Below are 10,000 nucleotides of genomic sequence, written 5' to 3'. Positions count from 1 at the left end.
TGAATTCTCAATGATTTGCCGAGTCCAAAAGCAGCCTTTAAATCATTTCATTCAGGCACAATTATTTTTTTAGTTTTAGTGATATGGGTGTGGGAACAGGCCCTTCGGCCCACCGAGTCCGTGCTCATCATTGATCACACTAGTTCTACCCCACACATTAGAGGCAATTCACAGAAGCCAATTAACCTACAAACCTGCACGTCTAAAGACTATAATCTGGATATTTTGTCATACGTCATAGGAGCAGAATTAGGCCATTCGGCCCATCGAGTCTACTCCGCCATTCAATCATGGCTGATCTATCTCTCCTTCTCAACCCCATTCTCCTGCCTTCTCCCCATAACCTTTCACTCCTTACTAATGAAGAACCTGTCAATCTCCACTTTAAAAATACGCAATGACGGCCTCCACAGCCGTCTATGTTGACGAATTCTACAGATTTTTCCTATTTTTGCAATATTTCGGTTATATTGAAGTTCAGTTTATTTTAGTTTAGTTTGCAGCGCAGAAACAGGCCCTTCGGCCCGCCGAGTCCATGTTGACCACCGATCCCCGCACACTAACACTACCCTACAAGCACTAGGGACAATTTTACATTACCAAGCCAATTAACCTACAAACCTGTGCATCTTTGGAGTGAGGGAGGAAGCTGATGCAGGTGACAGGGCGAATGTACAAGCTCCACACAGGTCGGGATGGAACCCGGGTCTCCAGCACTGTGAGGCAGCAACTCTACTGCTGCACCACCATGACCAGCTGATCACGGTGTCTGCTGATTATCTGCCGATATTTGTCGGGTGTCTGTAAAATGTCGTATTTAATGTTCTGTTTACTTACCAATTAGTGCGGAGGACAGATCAGCGGAGGAGACATTGCTGTGTTTGCTTCACGGGCTGGCCATGGGATTTGTTGGCACCCCCGATGTTTCATCTGCTCCACCTGTAACGAACTGCTGGTGGACCTTATTTATTTTTATCAAAACGGGAAGATCTATTGCGGGAGGCACCATGCCGAGCGTTTGAAGCCGAGATGTGCCGCGTGCGATGAGGTAAGTTGGCCAGATAAAGAATTCTTTGCTTGTGTTTTATAAAAATAGGTTGCTCTTAAACTCGAACATGAGAATGTGTGACTCATAAATCAGCACACTGAGTATTTATCGTAATTGACTCTAATTATGTGACGTCTTTTCTCTCGACTTGATAGCGCGCAAGTGAAAGCTTGTCACTGTACCTCAGTACACGTGACAATCATAAACAGAACTCATTATCATGGTCTGAAGAAGGGTCTCGACCCGAAACGTCACCTATTCTTTCGCTCCATAGATGCTGCCTCACAGCATTCCTGAGTTTCTCCAACATTTTTGTCTACCTTTCATTATCAATTCTTTCCTTTTCGTACGCTGTATGTGTCGCAAGGGGCTGTTGTTGTCTGAATCTGTGGCTTGTGACCTTAAAAGCTTCAGTGCCGATGTGTAGGAAAGAACTGCAGGTGCTGGTTTAAACCGAAGAGAGACGCAAAAAGCTGGAGTAACTCAGCGGGGCAGGCGGCATCTTTGGAGAGAAGGAATGGGTGACGTTTCGGGTCGAGACCCTTCTTCGGACTAGTCAGGGGAGAGGGAAACGAGAGATATAGGCCATGATGTAGAGAGTTGAAGAACAATGAGTGGAAGATATGCAAAAAAGTAACGATGGTAAAGGGAGCAGGCCATTAGCTGTTCGTTGGGTGAGAACGAGAAGCTGGTGTGACTTGGGTGGGCGAGGGAGAGTGTCAAAGTGTCTAGTGAGTTTGCATGACTATCATTGACAAAAAATCATTGGTATTTGCAGCGCCTTGTTGATCCAATGCCGGCTTTGAAAATGGCACTAATTGTATACGAAAATATAAGGTCATTAGCAATAGGAGTAGAATTAGGCCATTCGGCCCATCAAGTCTACTCCGCCAATCAATCATGGCTGATCTATCTCTCCCACCTAACCCCACTCTCCTGCCTTCTCCCCATAACCTCTGACACCCGCACCAATCAAGAATCTGTCTATCTCTGCCTTCAAAATATCCACTGACTTGGCCTCCACAAAGAATTCCACAGATTCAACACCCTCTGACTAAATAAGTTTCTCCTCATCTCCTTCCTAAAGGAACATCCTTTAATTCTGAGGCTGTGGCCTCTGGTCCTAGACTCTCCCACGAGTGGAAGCATCCTCTCCACATCCACTCTATTCCATACTTTCACTTTTCTGTATGTTTCAATGAGGCCCCCCCCCTCATTCTTCTAAACTCCACCACGTACAGGCCCAATGTCGTCAAACGCTCATCATAGGTTAACCCACTCATTCCTGGGATCATTCTGGCAAGCGACCTCTGGATCCGCTCCAGAGCCAGCACATCCTTCCTCAGATATGGTCCCCAAAATTGCTCACAATATTCCAACTGCTGCCTTACCAGCCCCTTATAGAGCCTCAGCATTCCATCCCTGTGTTGGCAGTACAAGCCCTCTTGAAATAAATGCTTGCTATGTGTCCGACAGACACGTAATTTAACAAAAACATTTGTTGTTGCAGATAATCTTTGCCGATGAGTGCACAGAGGCTGAGAGTAGACACTGGCACATGAAACATTTCTGCTGCTTCGAGTGTGAGACTGCCCTGGGAGGCCAAAGATACATCATGAAAGAAGGTCGCCCCTACTGTTGCAACTGCTTCGAGTCTCTGTATGCAGAATATTGTGACACATGTGGGGAGCATATAGGTAAGTCTGATATTAGCTGGCACAGACAATCGGTGCAGGAGTAGGCCATTCGGCCCTTCGAGCCAGCACCGCCATTCAATGTGATCATGGCTGATCATCCACAATCAATACCCCGTTCCTGCCTTCTCCCCATATCCCTTGACTCCGCTATCTTTAAGAATATCTATTTCTGCAACAACCTACAAATTCTTCTTGGTCATATTGCTATATCGCATGGAAACGGGCCATTCAGCCCAATTTGTTCATGCTGACCAATAATCCCCATCTACGCTGGTCCCACTTGCCAGAGTCTGGCCCATATCCCTCTAAACCAGGGGTTGGCAACCTGCGGCCCATATACCTTGACTCCCCATATCCCTTGACTCTGCTGTCTTTAACAGCCCTATCTAATAGCCCTGTCCCACTGTACGAGTTCATTCAAGAGCTCTCCCGAGTTTAAAAAAAAATCAAACTTGTGGTAAGCACGTCGAATGAACGTAGCGGGTACGTCGGAGCTCGGGGACGTCTCTTAGCGGCTCGTAACGCTAACGGCAGGTACTCGGGAAACGCGGTAAGCTCGGGAAGACTCGTGAAGATTTTTCAACATGAAAAATGTCCACGAGAGCCCAGAGTACTTACGAGCGGCCATTACCGTAAATCGCCGAGTTCGAATAAGGGCAAACTCGGGAGAACTCTTGAATGAACTCGCACAGTAGGACACGGCTTTAACTCTCTCATCCAGAGAATTGGCCTCCACTGCCTTCTGAGGCAGAGAATCCCACAGATTCACAACCCTCTGTGTGAAAAAGACTTTCCTCATCGCCGATCTAAATGGCCTACCCCTTATTCTTAAACGGGAATATGTTTCCTGCCTCTAGCGTGTCCAATCCCTTAATAATCTTACATGTTTCAATAAGAATCCCTCTCATCCTTATAAGTTCCAGTGTATAAAATCCCAGTCGCTCCATTCTTTCAACATATGACAGTCCCGCCATCCCAGGAATTACCTACATAGTGTACAAGATAATGAGGGGAATAAATCGTGTAGATACACAGAGTCTCTTGCCCAAAGTAGGAGAATCGAGAACCAGAGGACATAGGTTTAAGGTGCGGGGGGATAGATTTAATGGGAACCTGAGGCAATTACCTTTTCACACAGAGGGTGGTGGGTGTGTGGAATGAGCTGCCGGAGGAGGTAGTTAAGGCAGGGACTATCCCAACGTTTAAGAAACTATTGGACAGGTACCAGGTTTAGAGGGATATGCCCCAAATGCAGGCAGGTGGGACTAGCGTAGATGGGGGGGGGGGGCATGTTGGGCGTTGTGGGCAGGTTGGGCCTGTTTCCACCCTGAATAACTCTTTGACCTTATACAATGATATTGGCGTGGCTAACAATTTTTTCTCTGGAACGTTGGATGTTGAGGGGAAACTTGAAAGAAGTATATAAAATGATCAGAGGCATTGATAGAGTTATCAGTCAGAAGCTTTTTCCCCCAGGGTGGAAGTATCCCACATTGGAGGGCATAGGTTTAAGGTGCGAGGGGGAACGTTTAATGGGCAAGTTTGTTTAACGCAGAGAGTGCTGTGGGCCTGGGACACACTGCCAGGAGTGGCGGTGGAGGCAGATATGATACTTTTCTCTGATTTGGTTTTTCAGTTAATTAAATCTCTTCCTTGCCGTGCTGTAGTGAAACTGACAGCAGCCGTTTGCAAATATATTGCCCTGTCATTTAAATCAACGTGAATCTCTGCCAAATGCTGTAATAACGTCTTATAATGTAAGCAACTAATTTCAGCAAACCACAAGCTAACCACAGTCTTTACTCCAAGCCCTAATTAAAAAAAAACACAAACATCTTTATTTATAATGGCATCTTCTGCTTGGACTATCAGTGAACTATCTTCCATGACCTCTATGGTATTGACTGTGTATAGCCTTTAGCTGTTCTTACTTCACACCTACAGCATTACAGTGTGGTTACAATGGCAACTCGATGGTTACATTACCAGAAGCCTATACTAACGGCCCTGTCCCGAGTTTAAAAAAAACTCCATGCACCCACCACCCTCTGTGTGGATTAATAATAACAATAATGGATGGGATTTATGTATCGCCTTTCTAGATACTCAAGGCGCTTTACATCGCATTATTCATTCACTCCTCAGTCACGCTCGGTGGTGGTGAGCTACTTCTGTAGCCACAGCTGCCCTGGGGCAGACTGACGGAAGCGTGGCTGCTAATCTGCGCCTCTGGCCCCTCCGACCACCACCAGTCACTCACACACATTCACACGCAGGCAAAGATGGGTGAAGTGTCTTGCCCAAGGACACAACGACAGCATGCACTCCAAGCGGGATTCGAACCGGCTACCTTCCAGTCGCCAGCCGAACACTTAGCCCATTGCGCCACCTGTTGTTGGCCTATTAAATCTTTGCCCCTCTCCCCCACCATAAACCTCAGTTTGTCTATTTGGTACAATTTGACTTGGGGAAGGGGAGATGAGCATGCTGTGGTACTCACATAGTAGTAGAGTAGATGTTCTACCTCTTTGGTGACAGTGATCCAATAAAAGGTTTGTTTATTTTAAAACATTGTTTCATGAAGGTATTGACCAAGGCCAGATGACGTATGATGGACAACACTGGCACGCCACCGAGTTGTGTTTCTGCTGCGCCCGCTGCAAGAAATCGCTGCTCGGGCGCCCCTTCCTGCCCAAGCAAGGGCAGATATTCTGCTCGAGGACATGCAGCATCGGGGACGATCCCAACGGCTCGGACTCCTCCGACTCTGCCTTCCAGAGCGCCCGCTCCCGGGAGTCCCGACGGAGCGCCCGGATCGGGAGGAACAGCAGCAAGGCGGAGGACAAGGGCCTGAGGCAGAGCGTGTCGCAGCCGTTCATGAGCAGGTACTCCACTGACATCGATCCCCTCTCCCAGCAGATGGACATGCTGAGCCTCGCAGCCGGCCAGGCCACCAGCTTGAACAAGGAGGCGCTGTGGAAGAGCAGGGACGGCTACCAGTTCGAAGACAAGTCCGCGGAGCGGGCCGCGTTTGCCGAGCGGCCTTCTCAGTCGCTCGGCCAGTACGGGGCGCGGACTGAGTTCAACCCGCCGCCGTGCTTGGCCAATCCGTCCGACTTGTGGGCCAAGGAGTTCAACACCAAGCGAGGTCCGGCCGCTGCCTCCTTGAAGGACCGCAGCGACAGTTTCGTCCAGGAGAAGAAAGAGGATTATTATCCCGCAACCGTCAGAACGCAGGAAAGTTTCAGCAGCGCCTCGACCCACAGCATCCCCGAGTCCCGGTCAAACCCCAACGTGCAAGGCTACGACATGGAAAGGGAACTGATTTCTCACCAGTGTCGAACCAGGCATCCGATCAGCGCACTGAGTTTCACCGACCAACTCAAACTTCTGGAGCAGACCCCAAGGGAATCGATCGAATCTCTTGCGCTTTCAAATGCCACAGGTACAGCCTTACTTCCCATTCGTTATTACAAGTAAATATAGTTTTACTTTAGAGATACAGCGAGGAAACAGGCCCTTCGGCCCACTGAGTCCTTGCCGACCAGCGATCCCCGCACACAAACACTATCCCACACACACTAATTAACCTACAAACCTGCATGTCTTTGGAGTGTGGGAGGAAACCGCAGATCTCGGAGAAAACCCACGCAGGTCACGGGGAGAACGTACAAACTCCGTACAGACAGCGCCCGTAGTCGGGATCGAACCCAGGTCTCCAGCGCTGTAAGGCAGCAACTCTACCGCTGCGCCACCGTGTGGTGGCAATTACTGTTGTAAGGAGGCCACCACATTTCTGAACCAGAATAGGAGCCCCCTGAACAATTTTTGATCTACGCTGAGTTAGCTGTTTAAATGTGTAGGAAGGAACTGCAGATGATGGTTTAAACCAAAGATAAGACACAAAATGCTGGAGTAACTCAGCGGGACAAGCAGAATCCCTGGAGAGAGGAATGGGTGACGTTTTGACTTCTGAAGAAGTGTCTCGAATCGAAACCCAGTCGCCCATTCCCTCTCTCCAGAGGTGCTGCCAGTTACTCCAGCATGTTGTGTCTAGCTGTTTAAGAATGTTTGACGAAGGCGCACGGATATGGAGAGAATAAGTTCATAAGCCGTTTAGTTTAGTTTAGAGATACAGCGCGGAGACAGATCCACTGAGTCCAGGCCAACCAGCGATCCCCGCACGTTGACACTACCCTACATATACTACAGACAATATACAGTTATACCAAGCCAATTCACCTATAACCTCTGCACGACTTTGGAGAGTGGGAGGAAACCAGAGATCCTGGAGAAAACCCACGCAGGTCACGGGGGGGAGAACATACAAACTTCGTACAGACAGACACCCGTGGTCAGGATCGAACCGGGGTCTCTGGTGCTGTAAGGCAGCAACTCTACCACTACGGTACATAGGAGCAGAATTAGGCCTTTCGGCCCGAGGAGTCTGCACCACCATTCAATCATGGCTGATCCATTTTCCCCTCTCAACCCCATTCTGCTGCCCTCCACCTTTTGATGCCTGTACTAATGAAAAACCTATCAATCTCCGCTTTAAAAACACCCACTGACTTGGCCTCCACAGCCGTCTGTGGCAATGAATGGGCCATGTGCAAGCAGAGGAGATTAGTTTATCTTGGCATTGTGTTTAGCAAAGACATTGTGAGCCACTGGGCCTGTTCGTGTGCTGTACTTCTCCATATTCTACGTTATAACAGCTAAAAAGGCAAGTCAAGGCCAACAGCTCCCTGAAGCATGTCCCACTCCCATAATGGCAACAACAAAATGACTAGCCACCACTGCCTAGTTATGTACGTTTACACACTTTAAGCTTTAGACTATAGGGATACAGCAAAGAAACATGCCCTTCCACCCAGTCCACGCCGACCAGCGATCACCCGCACACTAGCACTATCCTACACACACTAGGGACAATTTACAATTTTACCAAAGCCAATTAAACTACAAACTCGCACGTCTTTGGAGTGTGGGAGGAAACCGGAGCACCCGGAGAAAACCCACGCAGTCACGGGGAGAACGTACAAACTCCATACAGACAGCACCCGTAGTCAGGATCGAACCCAGGTCTCTGGCGCTGTAAGACAGCAACTCTACCGCTGCGCCACCGTGCCGCCCCCTGTTTCTGGAAGAATTCTCCAGGGCTATTTGTTTGACCGGCAGTTTTTGAAGAATCAAAATGTTTCAGTGATTATAGTGGCTTCTTCTCGGAAAAATTGGTTTGAATTCAACAATTCTAGCCAACAAACTTAATGAAAATGGACACACATTGCTGGAGTAACTCAGCGGGTCAGGCAGCATCTATGGGGATCATTTCCAGATACCCGAAACGTCACTTATCCACGTTCTTCAGAGATGCTGCCTGGCCCGCTGAGTTACTCCAGCGCTCTGTGTCTACTTGTGCATTAACCAGCATCTGCAGTTCCCTGTTTCTAAACTTAATTAAAAACTCTTTTGCCGAATTTTAGTATTCTTATTATTTTTTATATTCTGCAACTGTTAATGGTAATTATGCAAAATGTGTGTTTAAAAAAAAAAAAATTCATTTTGGAGGTCCTGGTTTTAAAATTTGAAACTAATTTGAATTTGGTTTTCATTATTTTCATAAGGCCTTTCGTCCTAATTTCATGTTTTTGGAACGGTAATTGATTCTTAAACAACTGCTTACTTTTAATGAAGGATTGGTGACATTGTCCAGACTCAAAATGTCACCTGGCCTTTTTCTCCAGCGATGCTGCCTGACCCGCTGAGCTACAGTACTCCAGCACTGCATATCCATGGTATAGGCAAATAAAGATAGTTGCTTGCACAGTAACTGAGTTGGAAGGAGGTCTGAGTTGTGATTTTCACACAGAGAGTGGTGAATCTGTGGAATTCTCTGCCACAGAGGGTAGTTGAGGACAGTTCATTGGCTATATTTAAGAGGGAGTTAGATGTAGCCCTTGTGGCTAAAGGGATCAGGAGGAATGGAGAGAAGGCAGGTACAGGATACTGAGTTGGATGATTAGCCATGATCATATTGAATGGCGGTGCAGGCTCAAAGGGCCGAATGGCCTACTCCTGCACCTATTATCTATGTTTCTATGTCAGACACAAAAAGCTGGAGTGACTCAGCAGGACAGGCAGCATCTGTGGAGAGAAAGAATGGGTGAAGTTTCGGGTCGAGACCCTTCTTCAGACTCAGTTCTGAATCAGAATTGAAGACGAGAATAGGTGCAATTTTGTGATCCATGCTGAGTTAGATCAGCATCTGTAATTTTTTTTGTTTCCACACGCAGACCTTTAATATTGTGTAAACATGTGCTTCTATCTTCAGGGGCTTCTATGGAAGGAGGAGCCAGGCAACAAGAACATCTGTCCAGATTTTCAATGCCGGATTTGAGCAAGGACTCGGGCATGAACGGATCGGAGAAGCTGAGTAACATGGGCACCCTCAACTCCTCCTCCAGATTCAGGAGCTCAGAGTCTATTCGGAGTCTGAACTCTGCGCAGCTGTACCACGCCACGCAGCCAGCCATGGACAGACTCCGGCACCCGCTGCAGTACAGGCAGCTGTCGGCGCAGGGAAGGTTGCCGCCGGGTTTCGAGTGCGCGGACGGCGCAGCGGGCAACAGGACGGGGCCGGGCATGAGCGCCCGGATCGCCCCCATGAGCGATCGGACACAGCGGCGCTTGCACAGTCAGGAGCACACCGCCAGCCGCCGCCACCACCGCCACCGGTCCCGGAGATCGCGGCGTTCCCGCTCGGACAACGCGCTCCACCTGGCCTCGGACCGCCGCTGCCAGGCCAGGGACCGGCCCCAGCCGTTCCCGGGCGAAGACTACGGCCAGTTGGCGGCGCGGCGGAGCGGCCGGGACGGCTTGGGCAACGGTCACTTGCGGGACCCCTGCGGCCGCTACCCCAGGACAGCTTCGGACCTGACGCTGCAGAACCAGGCCGGCGAGAAGCTGCTGCGGCCTTACTTCAACGACCACGACGACTGGTGCTCCACCTGCTCCTCTTCCTCCGAGTCCGAGGAGGACGGGTACTTCCTGGGCCAGCCCATCCCCCGCCCCGTCCAAATCCGCCCCATCACCAGCGAAGAGTTCATGTACGGCTACAACTCCCCCCTCCCTCTCTCCTCGTCTCTGGGAGGCAGGTACCAGTCACATTATAGAAAGAGGCAAAAAAACAAAAACTGCGTTATCTCATAACATTTTGCACAATTTATTTCTCGCAAGAATGTAAACTAAAAAA

At 49.0% G+C, this 10,000-nt stretch overlaps 1 protein-coding gene across 9 annotated transcripts in view; it reads left to right on the top strand.

Moving 5' to 3' along the window:
- prickle2b (prickle homolog 2b) overlaps positions 1 to 10,000 on the top strand; it is a 165,556-nt gene that overhangs the window by 154,999 nt on the left and 557 nt on the right. For all 9 annotated transcript variants that reach the window (XM_055647614.1, XM_055647608.1, XM_055647609.1 and 6 more), the window contains 4 exons: positions 845 to 1,048; positions 2,559 to 2,745; positions 5,330 to 6,190; positions 9,080 to 10,000. The exon at positions 9,080 to 10,000 is cut by the window's right edge and continues 557 nt beyond it. In XM_055647614.1, the coding sequence (XP_055503589.1) occupies positions 845 to 1,048; positions 2,559 to 2,745; positions 5,330 to 6,190; positions 9,080 to 9,957 (2,130 nt within the window). In that variant the 3' untranslated portion in view covers positions 9,958 to 10,000. The remainder of the gene's footprint in view (positions 1 to 844; positions 1,049 to 2,558; positions 2,746 to 5,329; positions 6,191 to 9,079) is intronic.

The sequence above is a fragment of the Leucoraja erinacea genome, chromosome 16 (genome assembly GCF_028641065.1).
Source record: "Leucoraja erinacea ecotype New England chromosome 16, Leri_hhj_1, whole genome shotgun sequence".
NCBI classification, from domain to species: Eukaryota; Metazoa; Chordata; class Chondrichthyes; order Rajiformes; family Rajidae; genus Leucoraja; species Leucoraja erinaceus.
The sequence above is the reverse complement of the archived record's forward strand: the minus strand, read 5'-3'. Positions and strand labels throughout refer to the sequence as shown.